The sequence below is a fragment of the Trachinotus anak genome, unplaced genomic scaffold (assembly GCF_046630095.1).
Source record: "Trachinotus anak isolate AG129_WGS33_773 ecotype Australia unplaced genomic scaffold, CSIRO_AGI_Tana_v1 ptg000008l, whole genome shotgun sequence".
In the NCBI taxonomy this organism is placed as follows: Eukaryota; Metazoa; Chordata; class Actinopteri; order Carangiformes; family Carangidae; genus Trachinotus; species Trachinotus anak.
In genome coordinates this window covers 20,609,733-20,635,000 of record NW_027273859.1, presented here as the reverse complement: position 1 = coordinate 20,635,000, position 25,268 = coordinate 20,609,733, and the positions used below count along the sequence as shown (strand labels likewise).

The 25,268-nt window shown below is 40.1% G+C and overlaps 1 protein-coding gene across 2 annotated transcripts in view; it reads left to right on the top strand.

Moving 5' to 3' along the window:
* The window catches only part of ipo11 (importin 11), a 116,338-nt gene that overhangs the window by 55,672 nt on the left and 35,398 nt on the right, over positions 1–25,268 (top strand). For both annotated transcript variants that reach the window (XM_071483400.1, XM_071483401.1), the window contains exons 20-27: positions 2,554–2,667; positions 6,401–6,516; positions 8,455–8,531; positions 20,691–20,770; positions 20,883–20,963; positions 23,792–23,887; positions 24,045–24,158; positions 24,607–24,728. In XM_071483400.1, the coding sequence (XP_071339501.1) occupies positions 2,554–2,667; positions 6,401–6,516; positions 8,455–8,531; positions 20,691–20,770; positions 20,883–20,963; positions 23,792–23,887; positions 24,045–24,158; positions 24,607–24,728 (800 nt within the window). The remainder of the gene's footprint in view (positions 1–2,553; positions 2,668–6,400; positions 6,517–8,454; positions 8,532–20,690; positions 20,771–20,882; positions 20,964–23,791; positions 23,888–24,044; positions 24,159–24,606; positions 24,729–25,268) is intronic.

Here is a 25,268-nt window from a genome sequence, read left to right as displayed (position 1 = left end):
TTCATTAACCATGATGATACAGCCTCCCCTCTGCCACTGCAGTGCTTTTGTGACCATGTGGATTTTTTTTTTTTTCCTGAGGATCCAATAAGTCGTTCTGATCCACTTAACTGCCAACCCTTAAGAAACTAACCTTCCTCTTGACCCCCCCAAGATTCTTTTTCAGATCCATTTTAAGCACCTTCCTTTAAACGATCCCTTGACTTAAATCAGTCACAGAAATGGCTTTCATCCTTGTGAGCTGTCAGTCTGGTTAAGTCTTCCCTAGTCACTGGCCCTGGCTCAACTTCTAGAGTCAGTGGAAGCCCCATTAATATTCTAACCCTTATCACAAGGGATTTTGAACCCACAAAGACTGTCAGCAGCTGAGACAGCCATTAAAACCGCGAGTGCAGCTTGAGCTGAAATGAATATGATGACAGATATGATGAGATTTAGCTCCTTTTTTCCGCTGTCAATCTCACAAATGTCATTCTAGGCTGGTTTGTGGGCCTGTTTTTCACCCCTTTCATCTTCCTCCGCGAGGCTGTGTGTCGTGTTTCATTTTTACTGTTTCGTCTACTCCTAGCCAGCTCCTTATAAAGGTGTAATTGAGCAAAAAATCCCAGTGTGGGGTCTGCAGCTTGGTCACATAGCCGCGACAGGGGAATATGAAGGGTTAGCACAAGTCAGCACAAGAGAATGACAGAAAACTTTCTGAAGCCTGTAATTCAGTGCCATACTTGGTTGTCTCAGAATTTACTGGCTACACTGCAAACACACCTAAATTACATGGTGTGGCATCACATTTTCCAATATCACAGGAAGGAGAGTGACGGCATCCACCTGGGGTTTGACCAGATTTTTAAAAACAAAAGTCTACAAAAAGATTTTTTGGAGGTTTGCTAAAGCATGTAGCACTGGTTCAGATAAAAGTAGGTTGGATAAGATCAACTGTGCACATGGGTGTCAAGTTTTTGTAATAAAATGCACAATATCATATCCTCACAGGAGAGAGAAGAAATGTAAAATCTTAGCTCAGCCAGTTGTCACCACTTCAACAAACCATTGACGTATTTGTCCATTGTGTGATCCAGCAGGTATCTTTTACCCAACTGAGGTTGTGAGATATTTTGAGCCTGTGTTCTGTGTTATTGCTCTTACCACTTGTGTCCTCGATTTCCCTTGGATTTCTTCTTGCATTTTATGTATTTTGTGCCATGAGCAAACGTTGGCGCAGTATGAATGGTAAATTTGGAAGGGATGTGGCAAAAGGTGCATGGTACATATTTGAAAAGGCACACACATGCACGCACAACTGTCACAAGATAGTGTAGGAATAATAATTTAGATATTTGGATATTAAGGCCATAGTTATTATTTGTTCCTTACACATGTTGTTTTCCTTCCTTCACTCTGAGATTGTGCAAACAAATAAAGTGAGAATAAGGCATAGAGAACAAACAAGACTTTAGGATTTGTTGACAGTTGATATGAGATCATTTGCCAAATTAATAGAATTATAGCAGCAATGTTGTCTGTTAATTCTTCCTCATTTCCCTAAGTAACATTGGTGGCTCTCTTTCCCCCTGGAGGAGGCTGTGTAGAGCTGGCCCTTAGCAAACACTGGTCTCGGGAGGTAGATGCCAACTCTCTCATTTTCTTGTATTAAAGAATAATGAACTGAGTTCTCTGGAGATTTGGTGCTGTGCACAAATCTCTTGTTGACTGTGCTGTTGCTGTTAATAGCTTCTTTTAGGCATGATGTAGACTGTATAGTCCAATAAAACAGGAGCAAAGTAGTCCTACACTACAGCAGAGTATTGTATATCACACAGTATATGCACAAGGGAGAAAAGAACAGAACCGGGGATCAACTGAACGGAGCAAACTTGATGTCATTTGGAAGTCCTCATTAAGAAATTGATTCCTACAAAATGTCATGCCCCTAGCTGCTTCTTAAATGGAGCAGTTACACAGACACACACACACAAATCGATCACCATTTATTGTAGTAGGATTACACACAATTTCAGCTCTGATTGTTGCTGCTGCTTACCCTGGATCAACAAATATATCATGTGACGGCCAAATCGGCTGCCATTAGTGCTTTGTAGCGACTATATAGTTGACGCACCAAGACATCATCTCAGTGGAGTTCTGATTTTCATTGAAGTAGAAAATGTATTGTTGTACTGTATTTTCAACTACCTGTCTAATATTTTCTTTTCACATCCGTTCCACTGAAGCATGTTATGAAACAGCTGATTTGGGTTGATAGAGACTGGATTCACTTCTGAGAAAACTACACAAAGCTTTGAGGAGAGATGTTACACTAATTGCATCATAGTTTCTCTTTTTTTTTTTTAATCCTTTATAGAAAATAACCCTTTAGACCAAATAAGCAGTTGCTTGCGTAATCTTAATGTGTGTGTATGTATCTGATGAATAGACATAGTACTTTGCTGAGACACCAACAATCACCAGTTTCCCTTTGCTTGCTCCCAAATAAGACTTCTGAATTGAACAGTATTATGTTCCTCCTATTTGACATTTCATGTTCTTCTGCTTCAGATCCGGCCATATGTAGGCTGTCTGGTTCAGTACCTGCCGCTGCTCTGGAAGCAGTCTGAAGAACACAACATGCTTCGATGTGCCATACTCACTACACTCATCCACCTAGTACAGGTATGCTGTTTTTTTTTTTTTTTTCTTTTTAAGACATGTTTTATATTGTTGTCTTTACTTGACAGCCATAGTAGAGATGGGAAAGTTGGGAAGAGAAAGCCACCATTAGGCCACTGCAGCGCCCCTGTTTCCATGTTAAAGACTGCATGCATATACTCAGTGTTTTTGTATAGAAACATCCTTGTCAGCTGAGCAGAATTAGGCGAGTGTATTATGTTTGCCTGTGTGTAATTTTTCTTCCTTTTTTTTCTGCATATGTGAAACATCATGTTAAACTAGTTCTAACCCCACTCATAAATTCACGAGTGTAACAGGCTGTAGATAATGTGGAAGAGAAGTTGCTGAACTACACCACCCACTGAGAGGCAGCAGCAGGATTTTAGACCTGCAGTTGTCACAGTGCTGATGTCGCCCCCTGCAGGCTAGACAGTAACAGCTGCTACACTTTCAACACTTGCTCCACCTGCAGGCTATGAGCGTTACAGCTGCAGTTTTTCTTATGTTTTGCTTCTGTTTTCTGTTTGTGTGCGTGTGTGTTTCACCTAACTTATCACCTGTACCACCCGTTAGCTAAATTTTTTTTTTAAGTAACCGTCACTTTAAACACCAATAAATATTTGTACCAATATTTGTACACCAATTAAATAGAAATGCCATTCAGACAAATTCCAAAAGTGTTTTTTCCTTTCCAGTCATCTGTGACGGGTGCACAGTGTTAAGCTTTACATGACTATGTTACTCAAGAGCACTGTTACAGAAGCTCAACCTTAGATGTTTGTCAGTCTTTTCATATATTGCTGTCAACTAGAAGTTTACTGCCTGAATGAACCAAATACACTACTCTGATTTTGATCCACAGCACAGATTCAGCTCGCTCACTCCGCTTTCTCAGCCAGCCAGCTCTTGTGTCTCCCCCAGGATTACAAGAAAAGGAGCCCATTAACAAAATTATTGGAATTAGAATAAGCAAAACACTAACAAAAAGCTATTTACACGAATAATACTGAGGATTAACTTAATTAATCGTTCTTAGAGAGCTCTTTTCATTTAAAGTTTATTATGCTATTATGCATTGTTCATTATGAGTGGAATTACCAGATTGTGCAGTGTGACATGTGGCACTGTTCAGTGAATCTGGCTATAAGTGTGACTTTACTTGTCTGGCCACATGTTGCTGTTTATTTTGAATAATTTGCCTTAATATCAATCCGGTTTATCACTAACTGACTTTACGAAGAACATAGTCAAGGACCGACGCTGCTCTCCCCACAGCATTGAAACAGCCCGCAGTAAGACTTGGACCCCTGTGTGACTGCTGCTAAATTGCTTCACAGCAGGACATGAAACGCTCAGTAATAGACATAGTCCCTTTGAGAGAGTAATATAAGTACACATAAGGAAAACTGCATGAGGTATTGAGGGTGCACAGCTGAAGGGGCACGATTCAGTCAACCGTGTTGCCACATGCTAACTGAAATTTTAATATATACTGTATGATATAATGCTGATGATACAGAAAGAACAAAGTAAGGTTTTGAGGTCTTGAGTTTGCTTACTTCTTGGTTCAGATTGCTTCTTCTTCACCCCTCTAACATTGTGCATGCAGTGGACTACAAACTGGTGACTGGTGGTAAAAGGGTGAAAGTTGGTGAGGACAAAAATGAACAAAGTGAAAACTCAAACTTAACTGTATTTGGTTGGCACTCTGGAAGACTTCATGTACTGCGGAATGCTTCTTGTCCAGACTGACAGAATTTGGAACGTGTGACAATAATCAACCGCACTTGATACCAAAGACACTTTGCATTGCTCAGACACTGACCTTCTCACGGCAGGCTGGAGATGAGACATTGCCAAATGTGTGTTTTAACTGTTTGATTTCCATCTGGAACTGGCATAAACCAGTCTGTGCCAGGCTGTGAATGATCTGTCAGCATTACGCCAACTCTTAAGCTCACAAGAGCTCTCTCTCTTTCATGGCCACATAGATGCAGGAGAGAGCATATTTAGACTAAATTAATGTCATGCCATCAGTGAAACTATGTTGACAGTTCAGAAACACTACTTTGGATCCTCTGGGACAGATTTGACAGATTAATTCTTCCAAAGTTACCCCACACACGCACACACATACACAAACACGCACACACCTGTATCTTCTCCCCATAGCTGCCGACCCCCGCACATCACCACTACCACTTCCTCTTGTGAGTGTTTTCTGTGAATATACAAAGTGGCTGAGAAAAACTCGGTGTGATCGGGTGCTTTGAAAGGGCATGGTGTCAGACAGTGGGTAAGTTTTCATTGACAGACAAGAGTTTGAGGGTATGTGTGAAGAAGATGGAAGTGATGGTCCAAGGGGAAAGGATATTTCAGAGGGCATAATTCATAAACTAGGCTAAACATGGTGTTGGTGTGTCAAAACCATGGATTTAAAAACATTTTTTAATGTTTTTTTATGCTTTTTTTATGTTTGTACTGACTGTGCTGACAGTTTTGCTCAAGGGTAGGTTATTCTTTTATGAAGTCCACTCTAAACTCTATACTCAATACTTTTTTTTCATGGAGCTCAATCGTAGTGGTAGATCCAGGACATTTTCAGAATATATGATTTAAAAAAATAAAATAAAAAATCCACAATTTGTTACAATACGAAGCACAAGATTGGAAAATAAATAATGGTTGAACTTGTGAGCAAAGTGAAGTCGCAATATTTAAATTAAGAGACATTGCTTTATTCTGAGAAAAACAGCTCATTGTAGTTAGTTATTTTGTACTTTTTCCTCATTTCTTTAGCTATGCTATACCACTTGTCCTTTGAGGGTTGCAAAGGAGGAGTCAATCCCAGCTGACAATGGACAGGAAGTGGGGTACATCCTGGTCAGGTCACCAGTTGCTGACACATAGAGACAAGCAACCATTCATGCTCACATTCACACCTACAGACAATTTAGAGTCGTCAATTAAGCTAACCTGCTCTTCTCGGACTGTTGGAGGAAACTGGAGCACCCAGAGGAAACCCACACAGGCACAAGTTGAACACAGAGAGGCCCAGACCTGGCCTGCAGGTTCAAACTCAGAACTGTCTTCCTGTGAAGCAATGGTGCCAACCACTGCATCAGAGGCCCATTTAGTAAAATCTACTGCAGTGTTTGTTACGATGTGTTTTCAGAACTGGTTTGGTTTTTAAGTCTTCAGCTGTGTTCCCAGCTGCACTGTTCTCGACGGTGGTCCTCCGTGAGATAAAAGCCACGTGGTACTGTAGAGGTCAAGATGACACACTCTCAGCTGCTCATTCCCCTTCTCCACCTCACAGTGTAGGCTCACATTTGTGTCCAGTGAGTGTTCATGTGTTAACAAAGTGGTTTGTGCATTAGACTCATAGCAGCAATTTTTCCCAAAGGAACATTCTGTCTTTTGCTACTTTGACCCATGTCACCTGAAATGCCATTCAAATGTGTATGACCATTACATGGACAGTGATTTAGCTCCTGCAGTGACACCTTAGCTTTTTCCTCAACCAGTCCACCTCCACTGTGGAAAGGCAAATATTTTGCAGTCAAACATAAGCACAATAAGCCACTTGTGGAGCATGGTGGCAATGGGCTCAGCAATACAAAGTGTGTAATGATGGAAAAGGGTCAGCAATGGTATTTTGAACTTTTCTATACAGCTAACCTGCTCCACTCTGCTGAGGTTGGCATCAACCTTCTGCTTCTGTGTGTTCTCACAGGGCCTGGGGGCAGAGAGTAAGAACCTGTACCCTTTCCTCCTTCCTGTCATCCAGCTGAGCACTGATGTTTCCCAACCACCACATGTGTATTTGCTGGAGGATGGACTGGAGCTTTGGTATGGACACGCTTTTACATACAGTACATTACCATTTATGAGTTACAAAAAAAACCCAAAACAAACCATAACACAAACATGGCAGACATTAATGAAGCACTTAGTGATTTCATTTCCTCCCGCATACTTCAGAGCACACTCGCATACACACCCCTACACATGCATACTTTGACTAAAGCTGTCTGTATCTCCTTTCCCTGTCCCTCAGTTCACTCAGTCTGTTTCTGTCGTATTAGTCATCAGCCTCATTTACTGACTCACTTTGAGTACATATATGCGAACCAAATGCACTTCCACCAAATGCAACACTTTGCGGATAAGTAGCACTAAGTAGACTGACCATGAAATCTTATTTGAATTATGTCTTTCACTGGAAACCACTCTAGGTTGGTAATGAAGCTGCTGATAGTTTATATGGATCTCAGTCTCGCCTTTATGTTACTGTTTTGGACACATGCTATATTAAAGCTTGTCTCAAGAATCTGCAGCAAAACAGTATGCTCCAGTTGTCTCTTTGCTTTTTAACATCCTTAATCTCCTTTTTTTTTTGTCTGTCCCTGCGGAGAGCTGCACTGTTCAGCATGCCGTGTGTGCTTGTAGCACAAAGCCACAGTCTAACGTCTCTGTCCTGTCGTTTATCCTGTGTGATAATCAGCTGTGCCCTAAATATTTGTTTGCTTTGTTTACAAAGTCACTGTCATTTCCTCTTGCTTTTATCAGCTGGTTTTCCTCTATGTGTCTCAGTATCTGTACATCTTGTCCTTTTCAGTTTGTGTAGTGTGCGAGTCAGTTGTTCATGTTGCATCCTCTTGATCAGTTGCATTTGAAATCCACAAGCCTTTTCCTAGTCTTTTTGATCACTTAGTGTTTCCTATCAGCATTAAATGTGACATTTTAGGAAGGTTTTTGATTTTATTAGTTAGAGAACAACAACGTAATCCGACAACATTGTTGCCAGGGCCCCCCTAACATCCACAACATCCAGATACAAAACATTACATTGGATGGATTATGGACAGGGGCTCTTTATACAGCACTGCATAATTTGTCTAAGTTTTCATAAATTGCAGAGCACACAGTAAAAAGGAAGGGAAATCATATTTTGAAAAGTGAGAATGACCTGAGAAAATACACCAACCTCCTTCTTCATTCCAGTAAATATGTTATCCATTTTGTCCATCTTGCGATATATTAATCTTTTCTTGGTCTCACTATGAAACTCAGTCTTTCCATCTCATGAAACCTTTTGATGATTTCAAGCCAATTTTATGAGTGGTCAATGGCCTCACTGCTGCAGTTAAAAGTTAAAGCTCAGAGCATGTTCATAGATCTCAGTGAATACATGACTTTGATAATCCATTGCCCAATGACTGCAGGTGAGGAAGAGGCCTGGTGAATTCATACCATTGCCATATTTTAATATAGATGTTAAGTCTTTTTTGACTGAATATTTTGTGTGCAAAAAATATATAGATATATATTAGAAGTGTAATATAAAAAGTCTATTATATTACAGAAACTCTCTGACTTAAAATGACTCACTAAGTCTGTCCAAAATCCTCCAAAGATCAATTTGCTTGACTGTCAACACTTTGTCACTGATTAAACAAGAAATTTATGTAACGGGTTTCTTTTCATCAGATTTGTCTTTGCACTTTGCAAATCCCTGACGTTGCTTTCTTCTGCCTCCTCCATTTTCTTTTACACCCACTTCCCCATACATTATTTTTTTCCACCTTGGTGATGACCATGTCCTCTTCTTTGTGTCTCTGTAATTTTTTCCCGCTGTATTTCTCTTCCCATTTTCTTTTGCCACCTCTCATGTCTTTAACTTCCATTGTCTGTTTTTGTTCTCTCCTTTGCGCGCTCTCTCTCCTCTCCTTTCTTCTTACTTCCTCCTCCGCCTGCTCTCCTCCTTCCCTCCCTCTCATCATGCAGGTTGGTGACTTTGGAGAACAGCCCAGCCGTCACGCCGGAGCTGCTCAGAATTTTCCAGAACATGTCAGCTTTGTTGGGTGAGCTCGATGAAATTTCTTTGTTTGCTAGTCTGTCCGGCTATGTGGGTGCGTTTTGTACTTGTGTGTGTCAAAATGAGTTGGGAGTTTTCCAGAGCATTTTGCATAAATATATATTGAATTAGTGGTAGGAAAGTGAAGTATCACAATAACATAAAGAAGGATGCAACTAATGATGTGTTTTGCATAAAGTGATTAGCATGAGGTCAAATTACAGCTTCCTGTGTAATAAGAATATGTGTTAGACTGTGTGTGAGGTTCAGAAAAGAGACACACACATCATTTCACATCAACACAGTAAAAAAGCTGCACGATCTCAAAGAACAAATCATCAGTATACAGTCAAATTTGTTCAAATCGCAGAGAACCTTAGAGAATGAGGAAAGAAAGTTGATTCAATCCATTGACTTGGACTTAATTTGCATAGAATTATCAATTTGCACTATTGTAGCTTGTAAAGATCACAGTTGTGGATTTGCAGCAGCCTCAAGGCATTAGCGCCACTTCTTTGGGTCTGCAGGCAGCTGCGAGTGGTGGCAGATTGAATAGAGCTGGCTGGATGATTTATCACAGGCCTGGAGCATTGGGACACCTCACTTGCGGTAGTGTGTAGAGGCGAATGTGTGTGTGGCCTTCACCGTGATGAGGAACAGCATTGATTTGGTGCTTCTGCACGTAAAGAGTGAGTCAGACTAATATGAATGCTGGTGTAGCCTTATTGGCTTACTGGAGCGTTTGATCATTTATAGCGTGGATGGGGATCCATGGGACACAGAGGAGTAAAGGACTCAGGAAGGCTGCAATGGATGGAAGAAATGGAGGAGGACGGAATTAGAGAGGATCAAGAAAAGGGAAGGAGGTGGTGGATGAAAATGAATGAAGAAGAAGTGACATGAAAGGAAAGGGTATACATTGGAGGTGTGCTCTGAGGATCTTGGACATGGATGAATGGAAAGATAAGAGAGCCCCTTTATTCACTCTGATCTAGTGCAGAACACAAAAAGGTAAATGAAGGCGATGAACCAAAGCAGAAAAGGGAAAGCTTTCTTTCTTGTTCTTTACAAAGCAGCACAACTAGTCTATTTAAGATTTTAGTTCAGTCACAGACAATTATGCAGAACAACTACTTTGGCACAAAGGTGTGCAAAATCCCAGAACTGGCAAACTGAAAAGAAATGCTGAGCTTTTTAAATCCCGTTTAAGGAACGTGGTAAGGGGTTGTCACACTGTGAATCTGTAACAACAATGTTTAAACATTTTATGGAGCATTCATCTGTTTCTACAAACAAAGAAGACCTAGGAAGAATTTTTAAAAAAGTTGACTAATAAGACAAATGACAAATGTATAGAATCGTAGTGAGACTGAGAGAATGTGAGTCCTCATCGCCTCAGCATGACTGATGAAGATCTGTCAAATAATCAGTGCCCACTGATCAGCTGCCATGTAACTGGTGTAAGTGGCTTTAATGATGGATTGAAGGAGGGAAGAAGGGATGTAAAACTGTCAAGAAGGCTTAATACTGAAGAACAGAGAAACTAAGTTCAGATGGAGGGAAATGAAATGAAAGGTGGCAACGCATTGAGAGAAAAGATGATGTAGGGTTAGAGGTTGACAGATGGAGGTGGAAGCACAGAATCCAGGATTGAAGGATGTATAGAAAGGATTAGTTCAACTGAGGGTTGTATGGGTGTACATAATAACGAGAGAGCTTTGCCTGGATTCATTTGTCAGCACCATTCACCTCAGATCGTAAAGAAATGGGCTCAAATTAGAGCTTTGTTGTTGTAATATGACTAATATATTGGACCTTACAATGTGTTGTTTGTTTTAGTGATCCAACAATGTGTGAAAAGTATCGGACTGTAAAAATAAGGAACAATTCTCTCTTATCAAACCTGGCAACATATTGTGCTCCCCTGAGAAGATATCCTGCTGTACACACATTCCATCTAGGTCGACATAACATAATGGAAATATGCTCATTTTGTGACTTGGTTTTTCTTAGTATTATTAGCATTTTCTGTGTTTACTGTGGAGACTTGTTCCATTTCTTACCTTTTTCAATATTTGGTTTAGTGGAGATGAGTGCTGCTTTTCTCTGGCTATGACAGACACATTAAGGCAAAGAAAAGGAAAAAGCTTTCACACCTCTCCAGATACAAGCTAACAGCATCCCATTGGTAAAGTACAAAACGGAAAATGATAGGAAAGTACATTGTGGAGGTGTTTTGTCCCTTGTCCCAACCATTTTGCTTTAATGTGCAAGTCACATTTGTCTATTCATGAGAAAAATGTGACCTCAGTTCAAGCAGCTTTCACTGCAGTCTCAACCACTATGTGCCTACACGTTGACACGCTCAGAAGCTGCATTTACATCATGCTTACTTACTGTAATACTGTTTGTCAAAGCCTGCTTCTTCTTCTGTGACTTCTTATTCACTTAATAGTTGAGTTTTAAGGTTCATTCCTGGCCTCCCAAGCAGAAGTTGGGAAAACAATCCAAACACAGGATCCATTTAATAGAGGTTCTGGTGCTTTTTATCACCTTTGAACCAATCTGAGATTGTATTCTCAGCATCAACAGTGATCTTTGAACCTCTGTAGATAAGAGTTCAGACTGCCTTTTATCTCCACTTGAATGAACCCAAACCCCCTTGTTCTCCTCTCAAGAGAAATTCTGTAGGAGTGTGGTGGCAGGCTATTGTTTTTCACTATCATTATAGCTTTTCTTTGATTATTATCCCCCATTTTAACACAATCCTTCTCCATCAGCAAGTGTTTTCACCTTTCGTAGCATTTACGAGTTCCAACATTTGCATGTGTGCAGCTAGTTAACAGGCTGTGCTTGATGCTCTTTTGATTACTGGAATAATCCAGCCCACAAAACTTTAAAATTACAACCACTTGTCAGCACTTAGTACTCTCACCACCCTTTGTTCCCTCTCCCTGCGCCTCTGTCTTTCTTGTTGTGAAAAACACTTTTTCTTTCTCAAGTTTGCATAGCACATTTAAAGCACATTAATCACATTATATGTAATTAGGTTGTCAGCACAAGTCTAAGAAGGAAAATGCAAAGCTGTTGTGGTGATAGCTCGGATGTGATTACAGGTCAGAATGAATTAGCACAGTTTTAAATGCATTCGTCCTTTTAGCACTGTGAACACGAAAATAAGAAGAGGAACATTTTCCTTTCAACACACATGCATTTATTTACATACACTGATGAAAGTTTTCAGTGATGGAAATTAAGTTGGCTTTAAAATTTAGTTATTTATTTTTTTCAGTTAGCCTTAGTCTTTTTTGTGAAACTTTGGTCAGTCATCATCTTTGGCAGGTTTTCACCAGAACATCCGGTGGTTCATTTATTTAGTCTGTAGTGAGCAGTGAAGGGATGTGGGCCATTGGGAGAGTCTGGCTCGGCATGGTGTTGGAGCTTGCCAGGTATGTGGCCTGGCCTGCCTGATAAAGAGCCTCCGTCCATCATTGCTAAATTGGAGCAGCAAATTCCCTCATTTGAATGTCTAGAGCCTTACATTGGCTAAATTGTGAGTCTACGCTCCCTATCACTGTCACCACTCTGAACTAGGTCACATTTCAGCTGTGTGTGGTGCTCTGACCAGTGATGATGGAGAGTAAGCAGGGAAGTTCTGTCTTTGTTGGCATTGTACCAGCCAGTGTGAGCAAGTGATAGAACTAAAGTATCCATTCATTTCCATGCCATTTTATTTTATTTTGCTATTTGTCTGAATGTCTAGAAACTCAACACTTATTGCTGTTTTACTGTCAAAGGCATTATGGCTACTGAACTGCTAAAGGGCCTCAATCTGAAACAGATGGAGGAAATAAAGAGTTTTCCTTTAAAACAAAGAGTAGCAACAACTGGAGAATATGACAAAATATGGAGGCTCCTCAGTAAAATTTGATGTTTTTGAAGTTATCTTGCAAAACAAGGAAGATTAGGAATAAAGGTCCATCTCTAATAATAGCCTTAAGGGCTGAAGAAAAAAAATGATTATTTTCATAATCATCATCTGCTGATTTTTTTTTTTTTTTCAGTTCAGTTGATTAATGGTATGGTCCTTCACATTTTAGAAAATGGCCTTCCCAATTTCTGCAAGTCCACAATGTCTTCAAATACTTAATTTCAGAGATAATCAGCTCAGATCTTCATATTTAAAGAAGCTGGAACCAGCAAATTCTTGGGGACTTTGCTCGATAAATGACTAAATAATTATCGTAATAGCCTGTGGTTAATTTCCGACTAGTCATTTCTGAACTAATAGTCTGTCTCTTTGCATTTTAAGGTGAATAAATTAGAAAAGACAGTTGCAATGTGATCTTGCTGAAGTGGCTTTAAAGTAATAACAGAACAAAACTGAGAAGTGCAAAGCATTGCTTAATGAACATCCGATCAATTAGCAGTTACTGGTGCAGCCGAGTGCCTGTCAGACCATCGCAACAAGATCAATGATACTGCATTGAGAGAGGTTTCAGCCCCATGCATTTCATATGAAAGCTCCATGAGGGAACTAACATTCCTCAGGATGTAGACTCACAGTTAACTGCCCAGCTAATGTGCTCCATGGATCAATCTGGACATTCCCATCAGAGGACAACCTTCTTATTACCGCCTTCTCAACTTGAAGTAATGACATTGATTACAGCTCTCACAGACATTGGGCATATTTGATATTTAATGCAGGAATGGGAGAAGTTAGATCTGAGTTGACAGTATATATGTAGCAATTCTGTGTATTCATCTTTCCTGTCATTTTTCTTAAAGTTTGATATCATGATGATCTATTATCATTATCCTTTTTTTTTTTTTTTGAAGGTCTAAATCTCATTATACTCATTTGCCCTGTTCAACCTTGGACACAGTGTTGGGAGTATTCTTCTTACTCATCATCGCTGTCATCTCATACATGGGGGTCTCACAGTAAAGTTGATTTTTGCCACTTCATTGAATCCCCTGCTGAGTTTTTCTCGCTTCTCTCAAGCGTGATTACTCATCCAAGAGTTACTCACTCGAGCACTAAAGGGAGTTCGCTTCTCATCTTGCAACTGTAGCTGAGGCTTCTGTTGGCCGTGTTGTTTTTCACGTTTTTCCTTTGTGTACGGTAAAACCTGGCAAAGTAAGCCATCTCTGTACTTAAAGGAGTGCAGCAAGCTCTCATCAGCACCCTACAATAAATGGTGATTTGACTTATCTCCTTGTGTTCTCAGATGTTAAATTAAATAGAAATATGAGTCAGTTTTTCATTTAGTTTTATGCATTAAAGCACTTTATGACTGTTGCAGCTCCACCATAGGGCTTCACTCAGCTCAAACATCGTCTATCTGGCTGGCTTGAATGACATTGTCAACCCCATCACATACTGCAAAGCAAAGATTGGGTTGGTAGATGACCAAAATTTTAGTTGTTTCCCCACCAACCATTAGAAGCACTTCAGGGGCCGTTATCACAGTCAGATGTGAGGCTCATTTTCCTGTTAATGTTGATAACTAAAGCGGATTTTGCACTGTATGCCCAGGGCTATGAAGGATGTACTGACAAAAGCTTAATCAGTGCTTTAGCAGCTGTTTTTGTGACAATTTGATTATAGCGAATGATGTGTGTATGTGTGTGAGCGAGTGTGTAGAGGGGGCAATTGTATCCTCTCTTGTTGTGGCTCTGTGAAAATGTCATTCTTTCATAGTATTGATTTGGCAGCCTATTCTGTTTTAGACTAATTCATAAGCATATTATGAATTTACATGCACGGGAGAACAAAATATTAGAATACATTTCAATATAATTCCATCCCATCCAAACACTTAAAAAATCTTTTAGGGACACTGAGTGTATATTTCCAGAAAAGCCCGATTTGTAATTGGTGGCAGTGAGAAGGGAATTTAAATTCACTTCCAGTACCCAGGAACAGTGTTATTTTGTCAGGCTGTTTGTATTGGTATATGGACACTTCGGGTGCATGGGGTTCATTTGCAGCAGTGAGGGTTGGGGTGAGGGTGGTGTCTTATTAAGTCCAGGGCTCAGCACTCTGAGCTGCCTGACCTACCTCCAGCCCAGAATGAGAATTCAATTCATTCTTTCCCTCCTTATATGAATACTTGTACCTCTCCCTCTTCTTGTATTGATATTCATACAGAACTCTCCTTCAGAGGATATTGCTGCAGTATGTCCACAGCTTATCAGCAAGGCAAGTAATGACAGTGGTTATGGTGGTAACATTATGGAGGGGCAGATCAGAAAGCAGTCAAAATCATGTATTTACCTCCCTTTTTGCCTCTGTAATAAAAGCTAGGGGAGCATATGTAACTTTTGCTGATAGAAGATTAATTGGCTTTGAGAGTAATCATATTGCCTTGCTCAGATGTGATAACATGGTTAACAATATTTCCACAGGCAACAGAGCAGAGAACACAGTGTGTTCTCTGATCCATATTTGGATCAATTATTTAGAGATTAAATATCACAATCAGAGCGACTCATTTTGTTGATGTGCACTTTGATGACTTTTCAATTATGAGCTAATTATAAACTATGAAGCTTTGTCCAGAGGTTGAGGATTTATCTATAGTGTTTCACTCCCCACTTTATTAACAGTCGTTAAACAAACCCCTCTGGTGTATTGTTGCGTACGTGTACTAGTTGAGATGTCTCAGAGCAACAGGTCTGTGGTCTGCAGCTAGCCTGTCAAACAGAGTAAACCCTTCACTTATTGACTCTTAGTTATCTGTACTCTATTTCATGGCATGTTAGGAATTTCCATCGTGTTTAACCTCTGAGAAATTGTCCCTGGCTTTTCAGATTAATCTGTCCAATTAATGTGCGTTTATCCACGTCTTTGCTTGTGTGTGCAAATTGTAATTTCTCTTTGTGTCAGAGTGAGTACCTTGCGCTCTTTGTGGTCTTTATGAAGGCTAAAGATTCCCTTTTCTTCCTTGCTACACAGAAATCAGCTTGTACTTTTTAAATATGGATAGATATAGGGTAAGCGATTCTATTCTTTCATATTCAAAATGAAAGCCTGCGATATCATTAGAAGAAAAAAAAGAGTGGGAGTAAACAGAAAGAAAATTCAAGTCAAAAGCATGTAAATCAGGAAATAATCCAGGTGAGGAATAAAATGAAATAATACACAGAAGAACCCCAAAACTAGGACAGCACCAGCCCTGTAGCACACGTGCAAATGTAGCACGTACTTTGCCAACGGAGATAAACCAATGAACCTAAATAAGGTTAGATTATTTCAGCTAACTTTTAACATCTTTGGTTATATCCATGGCGGTAAAGCTGTATTTTCCTTTCAAAGTTACTGTAGCTGGTGCAGTATAGCGCATAACAGACAAATGCTCTTAACAGCACCAGTCACTGTGGTCTGAGGTTTCTACCAGGGCTCTTCATCTGAACGTTACACTTACACTACTGTTGGCATGTCAGCTCAAAGTCATGATGTTAGATGCTGATCAGCTGTTGCTGGAGTGGTGTTGTGGAGCTGCTCAGGTCACTCATACTGTAGCCATCTTCAACTTTTAGATACTATGTTTTGTGATATAGAGATCTGTGACTTGCTTTTAAATCAGAGCTCTGGTGTTTCCTACCTGGGGGCATATCGGGTGCTGCAAATAGTTTGATTGCCATGTGCTGTGATAAATAAATAACTGAACAATACGGCTCCATTGCTGCTCATGTTGTGTCGAACAAATAACAATCCGCACTGAAGTTTCACTGAAGGTTGATCACATGGTCAGTGAGCCCAGTCCTTGCATTCAGCATGCTTCCATGTGCCCCCAGGCACACAGAGAGGGTCAGTTAAGAGACTTGCAGGGATTTTAAAAGCTTGGTGGATGTTTTTTTTTGTTTTTTTTAACACCATTGCAGCAGGTTTTCACCTGGTGCTCCCGATGGAACAGTCCGACTATGACTATGGGTCTGTTGTCAATGGGTTTGTGAGAGAAAGAGAGAGGGAGAGAGGGGCAAGGAGGTACTGCATCAATCAATGCACTGTATACAGCTCTACAATGATGTAATGTACCCATTTGAAATAGTGTAAAAAAAAAAAAAAAAAAAAAAAAAAAATCAATACGTGGTGTTATTGAATTTGGTATCAAGAATTGTGGAATTTCAAAGGTATTGGTACCTAACCACTGAAATTCTCGTATCGTAACATCCCTACACTCAGATCGTTTAAATGATGCTTCTCTCTAATTATATTAAATTGCCATTATTTTCTTAAGGGCATCTTCCTGTGTTCAGGTGTGTGCTTGTTTGTGTAAATAATTATACATGTCTGCAGCGTTCTTTTTGTTGCTGAAAACTATAATTTACACTTTGAGCAGGTATTGTGAAGCTAGTAGGAATTACTGTCAGTTGAAATAGATTTAATAATATTTGATGATGAGGAATGTGTTGATAGAAGAGAACTCCACACAGTTATCCAGAGCCATTCACCTGCCTCATTTTACCTTTCTAGTTCCCATTATGAGAAAAATTGAATGGGACAAAACAAAAGAATTTCAGTCCCTGTTAAATCAATGTAATACATGACTGCAACAGAAAAATCAAACGTTTCATGAGCCTGTACATTCTCTGTTGACTTGAGCTGCAGGACTGAGCAGGTTTGTTTATCGGGTTTGAGGTAACTATATACTCAAAATTTATCTTTTAGTGCTCATAGAGGATAGTTGTTCGTTTTACAGTGAACTACTTAAAACAAGGACAGCTTGGTAGATACCTCAGGCAATATTGCGTGAGAGGGAAAGAAATATAAGCGCAGTAGAAGTGCTGATTTAGAGCCTCTAAGGAAGTTTTTAAGAAAAAATAAATAAATAATGCACTCACTAAATCGCTCACTCTTTCTACACAGTTCACATACCTACCCCTTAGTGTTCATTAGGAGCCACTGCAGTATCTACAGACACAGAAAAGACTCATGATCATTCATTCACCTCCTCTGCAGTACTGCGGACCTGTTGTGCTCTCCTTGTCCGATGAAACCGCGTGTCCTTGTTCACCCACTGTTAAGCAATCTGTTGCCTTAGCTTCATTCTTTGGAAAAATGAATGGCCTGTCGTGACCACAGAAAAGCATTTGCTGTAGTTGAGCTTTTGTCTTTTTCCTGTCTGTTTCCCAATGATGCTCAACGTCTCGATGGCCATACTACAATCAGTGTAGTGCACAAAATGACAGTGCAAACGGCAGACCACTTGCCTTACTGCACGTTTGATGTCCTTTTGGCGTTTTTGGCCATCAGTCCTTTGTTGTCTCTGCTTATTCCTGTTTCTGCCTGTGTTTAGCGTGATGTTGCTCCATACTGTGTTTGTACTGTTGAATATTCAGGTTGGCTGATGTGCTGACTAAATAGGCCCCTGGAATACATTGTGTACCTGCACTGATAACAGATGGCAGCATACATTATCTTCATTACCTTACTGTGGCGGGCAGATGGCTAGAGAAAACATGCTGCATACATCAACATTAATTGCACCTGTACGAACTAGCATGGCCACACTGGACCTCCTTTATTACTACTTAGACAATTATTGTCAAAAGAATTACTGCACCTTCATTCACACCCAAACCAAATATTATACACAATCAGATTTCCTGAATTTTAAGCCTGCAGTGAGGTATTGTTTTACATATGCAAATATTCATATAGAGCTATTATATCTTTCCCTTTTTGTGCTTACAGGGAAGTAACTGCTATTCTAGATGTTACGATTAGCTACCCTTTCAACTTGTATGAAGTGAATAATTATTCTAGGTGTGTGAGTCAGCTACCCCGTCGGCCAGTGTTACTTTCAAACCTTCCATGCAGATGTTAGTCTCAGTGTATGTGTAGATGCTGTGTTTGGGTGACTGTTCTGGAGCGGTAGTGTCAGCGTGCAGGTGTGTGTGAGTGTTCCTCTCTGCCCATCTTTCCATTCCATTCTGTGGAACTGAGGCTTTTCTCAGTCTCTCTTGCCTCCTCACCTCTCACCTGTCTGTATATTTATTGTGCAAGTGTCAGTGCTTATCTTTCCACACATAAGGGCTATTCAAGGTGTTAAGGTCTGTTGCCTTGTCAGCTTATATTACTGTCAAACTTATATCTTACTGTGTAACTGTGTATATGTTAGTTGTAGTGTATGATTAGACAGTACTCATTTAACACTTTACTCTCACTGCCTAGTGATAGTGTCAGAGGGGACCTTATTGTAGGGGAACATTTGCACGTGCGGAGATGAGCACTGTCATTAAAATGGCTAATTCCCCGCAAAGAAAACACCTCAAAAAACAGCAAGGACAAATGTTGACTGTGTGATCGCATGATCCAAATCTTCATCGAAAGTTACCGATTTCAGGGAGTACGTGTGCTAACTTTAAGGTTGTTGTTATTGTTTCCTGTAGGAGCATTTTTAAAAATGATAACAGACAGGCGAAGCAGAAAAGGAGGAGGATGCTGCCTCAAATAGGTGCTCCCCTAAAGCCTGTATCAACCCTAAAAGTGTGGGTATGTCTGCCCATCGGGGAGACTTTATACCCACAGCCTACATCCAGTGAGTCAGACTGAGAGGCCACTAACAGTCAGAGTAATGGTGCTACACTGGCTTCAGACTCCAGCACACATACTTACAGGCCAAAAGTCAATTCTTTGTCTGCAAATGGCCCAAAAAGTTTTGTGTTGGTAGTGTTACCTTGAGGGCATTTGATTTCTCTTTCCTAAATCATTCCCCTGTCTGTTGCCTCATGGTCAACTTTTTCAGAGTGAGAAGTTTTGTGAGGAGCTTGTTAGAACAATGCTCCTCTTTTATGATGTTTAAATGTTCTGACTTCTTTTGTGTTTTATTTTAATTTAATTTTATTTTTACAGCAGCCATTGTCTCCACTGTTACTGTTATCCTCAGGTTGTGGTTGTGGGGCTTTTTAAATCCAGTTTGAATGTAGCCTTATGCGTTATAACCTCTTTGCTGATAGAAATTAACACACATTTAAAGTGTAGTCTGTAACACACAAAAAGAGTACTACACATACACTGCATGTACAGCAACTCCACGTTTTTATCCAGCACTGATCTGTGAGTCTTCACTGCATCTGTGGTAAAATTAGCTTAGACAGCAAAGGTCAGACAAACATCAGAGACACAGTAGAACATATTTAATGCAGAGATAATGGTGTTTCACAGGCAACAGTATGTTTAATAATTTAGACTCAGTTCTTGTTAAAGAGCCTCACAACCTCTCTCATTAATGCTGGCGGATAAACGGCCACTTGATCTTTCTTGCAGGCAAACAAAGCTATTGCTGCAATGTTCATTTGTTGCATCATGGAATGTCTTGAACTGAGTGGTTAAAAAACAGCTCATCCTGCAGGTCTTTTTGCATCGCAATGATAGGTCAGGTTTTTTGTTGGTTTTTTTTTTTTTTGTTGGTTGAATTTCCTTTTAGCAAGTAAGAGTGCAACCAGATGAATTCAAATGCGTGTTTTAATAAAACATCCAAAGTAGCTGTTAACAGAGTGAAGATACAGTTTGTGTCCTTGATGGCATTTTCATGAATATGAAAATATTTCTTCTAGTTAAGCTACTAGTAACACCAGCATAGTCGTACATATCCAGAGAGCTTATTGTCTCATTTTGTCATCTTGAAAGCCAAAAAGGATCCTGCACCTTTTTTTTTTTTCCTTGGATTTTTTTTTTTTACCATTGAATTATTTTATTTGTTTGAGGTGCCTCATTGTCAAGGTTTAGTTTGCTCTGCCCTAATATTAAAGATAACTGGAAATACTGCCTGTTAAAAATACACCTCCCCATGGACTTCTCATGTGTTTTTTAATTTTTTGATTCATAGTTTGAGTCGTAGTGGAGGAAATTGGCAATATTTCATAATCTTTAACCACGACGCTGCAAACACTGAACATTTCCCCAAGTAAAACATGAGTGTTTAATTATTACTCTGAGTGAACAAAGCTTGTAAGACCATCCATCCATTATGCAGTGCAGCCCCATTGTGTTAGACGACTAAACAGACTTGTCCAGCTATTTTCTTTTTTTTTTTTTTTGTTAGTGGCTCTATCCTCCCTCTGTGCCTGCTTCTTCTGTTCCTTGTTGCATCAATCAATTAAACCCTTCGCTCCAGTTTGGTAAAGTGCAACATCTGATGCTCTGTTTCAGAGTTGAGCTCCGAGAACCTGCGTACCTGCTTTCAGATCGTTAATGCCTACATGTACTTGTCTGCCACAGAGTTCCTGCAGGTGAGACACTCAAACATGCTGTATGACAAGTGAAACACTAATATATAAAGAAATGAAAAGACACCGATCCACATACATTATGTACCATATGTTTGGATTTGTGTATTTCCAGAGCTATGCAGAATCGCTGTGTCGATCCTTCTGTGATTTGCTGAAAGACATCACGAATGAGGGACAGGTCCAAGTGCTCAAGGTACTGTCACTTCCTTCCTCACTCAGACCTTTATTGCTTTTGTTTATTCTTTTTCTCAGATTTCATTTTTCATCTCCCTTCTTAAGTTCCACCTCAGTGTTAGTTTGTTTTGGCTGTTTGGCCAAGTGAAGAGTAAATGTACTGGAAGTAGCATAAGATACACAGAAGCACAAACATACACAGACAGGCTGCTCGTGAATCAACAGCAGATTATAATGCAAGAGGACCCTTGACATTCTTACAGCTAATAAATTATTTATTATATGTTACCTCGGCCAGCTTGCTGTCTCTGGCCAGCTGCATGTACAGTATATCAAAATAACAGACTTAAGTGAGCAGCTAATGAGGGTGTTACCTAAACAATATAATGAACTTGATCACAGTTATTTAGATAAGTTGGTTCTTTTCAAAAAAATTGTGTTACAATTTTTAATGCTGCATCTGAGCAGGTAACAGCAGCAAGACACCAAGACTGCTCTGATCAATGCGCATTACTAATCGTCTGACATCAGCCATGGCCTCGCTAGATCATAGTGTTTTTCGATACTGTTGATCATAAAATACCACTGGATGGGCTAGAAGTCAACATGGAGATACAGTGGAGATTTGTGACTTAAAGGCAGTAGCCATGTTCATACCATTGGCGGTCCCTCAGGTTTTTATTTCTAGCACCTTTCTGTGATAAGCCATGTTCAGGTTTGTATAATAATACAAAAGGAAACCTAGCCCCAGGATGTTAGCATATTATTCATTACAAAATTATTGACTGTGGTTATGATTTTGGGCTGGTCCAGTGCTACATCACCAAAGGTCACTGAGTGACTCACTGAGTTTAGTTTGTGATGAAGTTGCACCATTGGTCAGTCTGCCGCCCAATTGTTGGCGCTTTCAAAATGAATTGGGACGAACAGTTTCTATTAAATCACCAGGGGGAATTTACAGGCAATGTTGCCAACTTAACATCTATGTCTCTAGATTTACGGCTTTTGAGACCCCTTTAGTCCCTTAGCTACTATCCTTAGAAAAGAGTCACCGCTATTACACTGCTAGCACTGCGAGCTCTCTGTGCCTCTCAATTAGTTGACTGCACAGCAGCGGATGTGACTGAGCTTCTAACTTTTTCTCTGAGTGATCAAATCACAAGTAAATATAGCTGCAATCACAGCACAGTCTTTGTCGTCAATTTATCTGAGGTGACTCTGTCAGACGCCGTCGTGGTTATAGAACCAGGATTTTAGCAGAAGAGCAGCAGCAGCTTGGAAGTGGCTTGGAAGTTGACATGTAGTCTTAATAGGCTGCGTTTCAGACACCATTTCATACTTGTGACATTTTCTGACAACAGAAACAGAAAAACACGTAAATGAGAGCAATTATATTTGGAATTGAGCTGTATTAAAATACTGTATATGTGAGCACAGAGAGTAGGAGAGAAGCAAACAGATTAAGGGCTGAAACTGGCTGCCAGGGCAGAATGCAAATACAACACAATGGCGTCCTGATAGTTGTTTACAGTGGTACCACCACAGTTTAACTACATCCCCCAATTTCACACACTGACCACACACGGGCAAGCCATATTCTAGGTTTTGACCTAGTTTTCATCACTGACGATTTCACTTTCAACTAGATGCAGTCAGATGTGTGTACAGGTCAGCATGCTCATATGCCTCAGCATTTGTTGTCTTCACAGACAGGGGTATATGTGTGCAGAGTAGCTATGAGACCATAGAGCTTTAGCTCAATAAAGGGCAGTGGAGCCACTGCACATCTGGCTCCTGCTAATCCTTTGTTCAGGTGATGGGAGAGCCAGCAGATAATAAACCTGTCAGCCTACACAATGTGAAAACACAACAGCTCACCTCATGTTGACACACTCAGAGTGTGGGATCAGAGTAATCAGTGCAAATTTCACAGGCATGCATCCTCATAGAGACAGAATCTCTCTGTCTCCCTGCTTCAGGCTTTGTCGCTAACCTTTGAGTTAAATATTCTAATTTGAGGTTTTTTATTTGTGAAAATGTCATTGTTAATGTTACAAATGGTGTGGTCCGGATTTATATTGTAGTCTAATGGGAAGCCTAATGAGGATGGAAAGACCCTTTCACCCTGTCCTTTGAGATAAGGTGTGGCTAAATTAACGTTTATGTGTTATTACTACTCGGTATGGTATTTTTTGAATATTAACTCAAGCACATGTGTGACTGAACTCTAAAATGGTTCAAACTAGTATTATAACCCTTACGAAGGTAGTATTATTGTAGGGTTGTTGTATTGGATTGCATTAGTATTAGCCAAGTATAGCATATGTAAGTGCATGTCCACATACAGTACTGTATATATAAACACGGAGACTGCACTTATTCCGTCACTGTATCTTTTACTCTGAAAAATATCTTTAGTCATATTGTGGCTTTGTTTTTTGTTGCTGGTTGTAAGCTGTTAGAGCTGTAGAGAGATTTCAAGAAATTTCAACAGACTCTCTCTCTACTCTAAAACCCAAGGGACTAACCTTGTACGCCACATACTGTAGGTCAGACCCTCAATTAAAAGGATTTTCTGCACTCTTACTATCTCTCTAAAGAGAAGCTCTTACTAAGTCTTTTTTGTCTTTGTGTGGCTCTCACACTTTTTATGTCTTTTTATCGTGCTATGTTTCATCCTTATCGTCTTTTTTTTTTTGCACTCACTCTTTTTTTTTGGGTCCCTTTCTGGTTCCCTTCCTGAGTACTCCCTATGTAATATTCTTGTTTTTTTTTTCCTTGCTGCTGGTCCTTACTCCCCTCTCTTGAGCTTTGTCCCTCATCCTCCCTCACTCCGTCTCTCTGCAGGTGGTAGAGATAGCTCTAAAGGTTAGCCCCATACTGGGAGCCCACATGTTCCAGCCCCTGCTGCCAGCGGTCTTCAGAGGTATTGTGGACGGGGAGGTGAGTGTTACCTTTTACAGTTTGCACAGATCTGGGATAGGATTGTTCAAAATAAAAGGACAAGCCTATAAAGAAATGCGAAATTATATTTTGTTTCTGCATTTACGTGTCATTGTGTATTCATGCGGTTGCGCGTGTGCGTGTGTGTGTTGTACAGAGATATCCCGTGGTGATGTCCACCTACCTAGGGATCATGGGCCGTGTCCTGCTCCAGAACTCCAGCTTTTTCTCCTCTCTACTCACTCAGATGGCCTCTGAGTGCAGCCAGGAGGTGAGGCTTGATGTCTAACCTTCACTTCTGTCTTCTCAGCACAGTCCTTTTGAATGTCTGTGAGAAGCATAAGTGCAAAGTGCCTGTTAAAAGGGAATCATTCTGAACGAGGCTGAAAGTAATGAGCCAAGGAATTGCAAATGGTAACATTTTCAAGCGCTAAAGTTTAGAGTCTTCCCTCTACACTGTTGTATTTGTGACCCAGAGCAAAATTAAATTTGTATATTTCGACATTGCTGCCTTAATCTAAATAAATGAAAGGCCAGTAGTTGTCTTTTTTTTTTGATGATAGAGGACAGGGCAGGGAGGTAAGTGAGGGAGAACAAGCAGGCAAAGACAATTGACAGGTTTAAAAACCATATTTTTAAACATTAAAATAAAGTATACTGTATCTTGAGCTGTCAAACTGTCATCTCTCTCTTCCTTCAACCTTCTCTCTCCTCATCAGATGGACCAGTTGTTGGGCAGTGTGATCGAGATGTGGGTCGACCGCATGGACAACATCACTCAGCCTGAGAGGAGGAAGCTGTCGTCACTGGCTCTGCTTTCCCTTCTCCCATCTGACAACAGGTGAGAGGCTTTATCATTCATTCATGTGCAGATGGGGCTTTGAGCTGGTGAAAGGTGGACAGCATCCATCCCTGTCAGTCCAGTTACATAAGGGCTCAAAAGAGCAATGTGAAGAGATGTACTTGACAAATTATTTATTCACCACTTGTTTAGTTTTACAGACTATAGCTGGTGGTATTATCCTTCTGTGTGTGGTTGCTAGTCACTAACAACAGAGAACATTAGTTATTGTTAAAAAAGTTTAAGAGAGATGACAGACTTTTGTCCAACAGCCGTAATATGCTGCACAAAATCAACAGCTTAACCAGTGTTGCATTATACCATACATATGGAATATCTCACAGTGGCACAGCATGAACATGCTGTATATGCACAGTACTATGGTATATTGAGAGGTTTATTTACACAGTGTTGTAAGAGAGGCAACAGTTTTACATACTCACAAACATTCTCTGAGTCTATGTTCTGTCTAACTTGCCACCTCTTGATGCCCCCGTCTATAACGAGAGACATGCTGTCACATGCTTAAGGACTTGACTC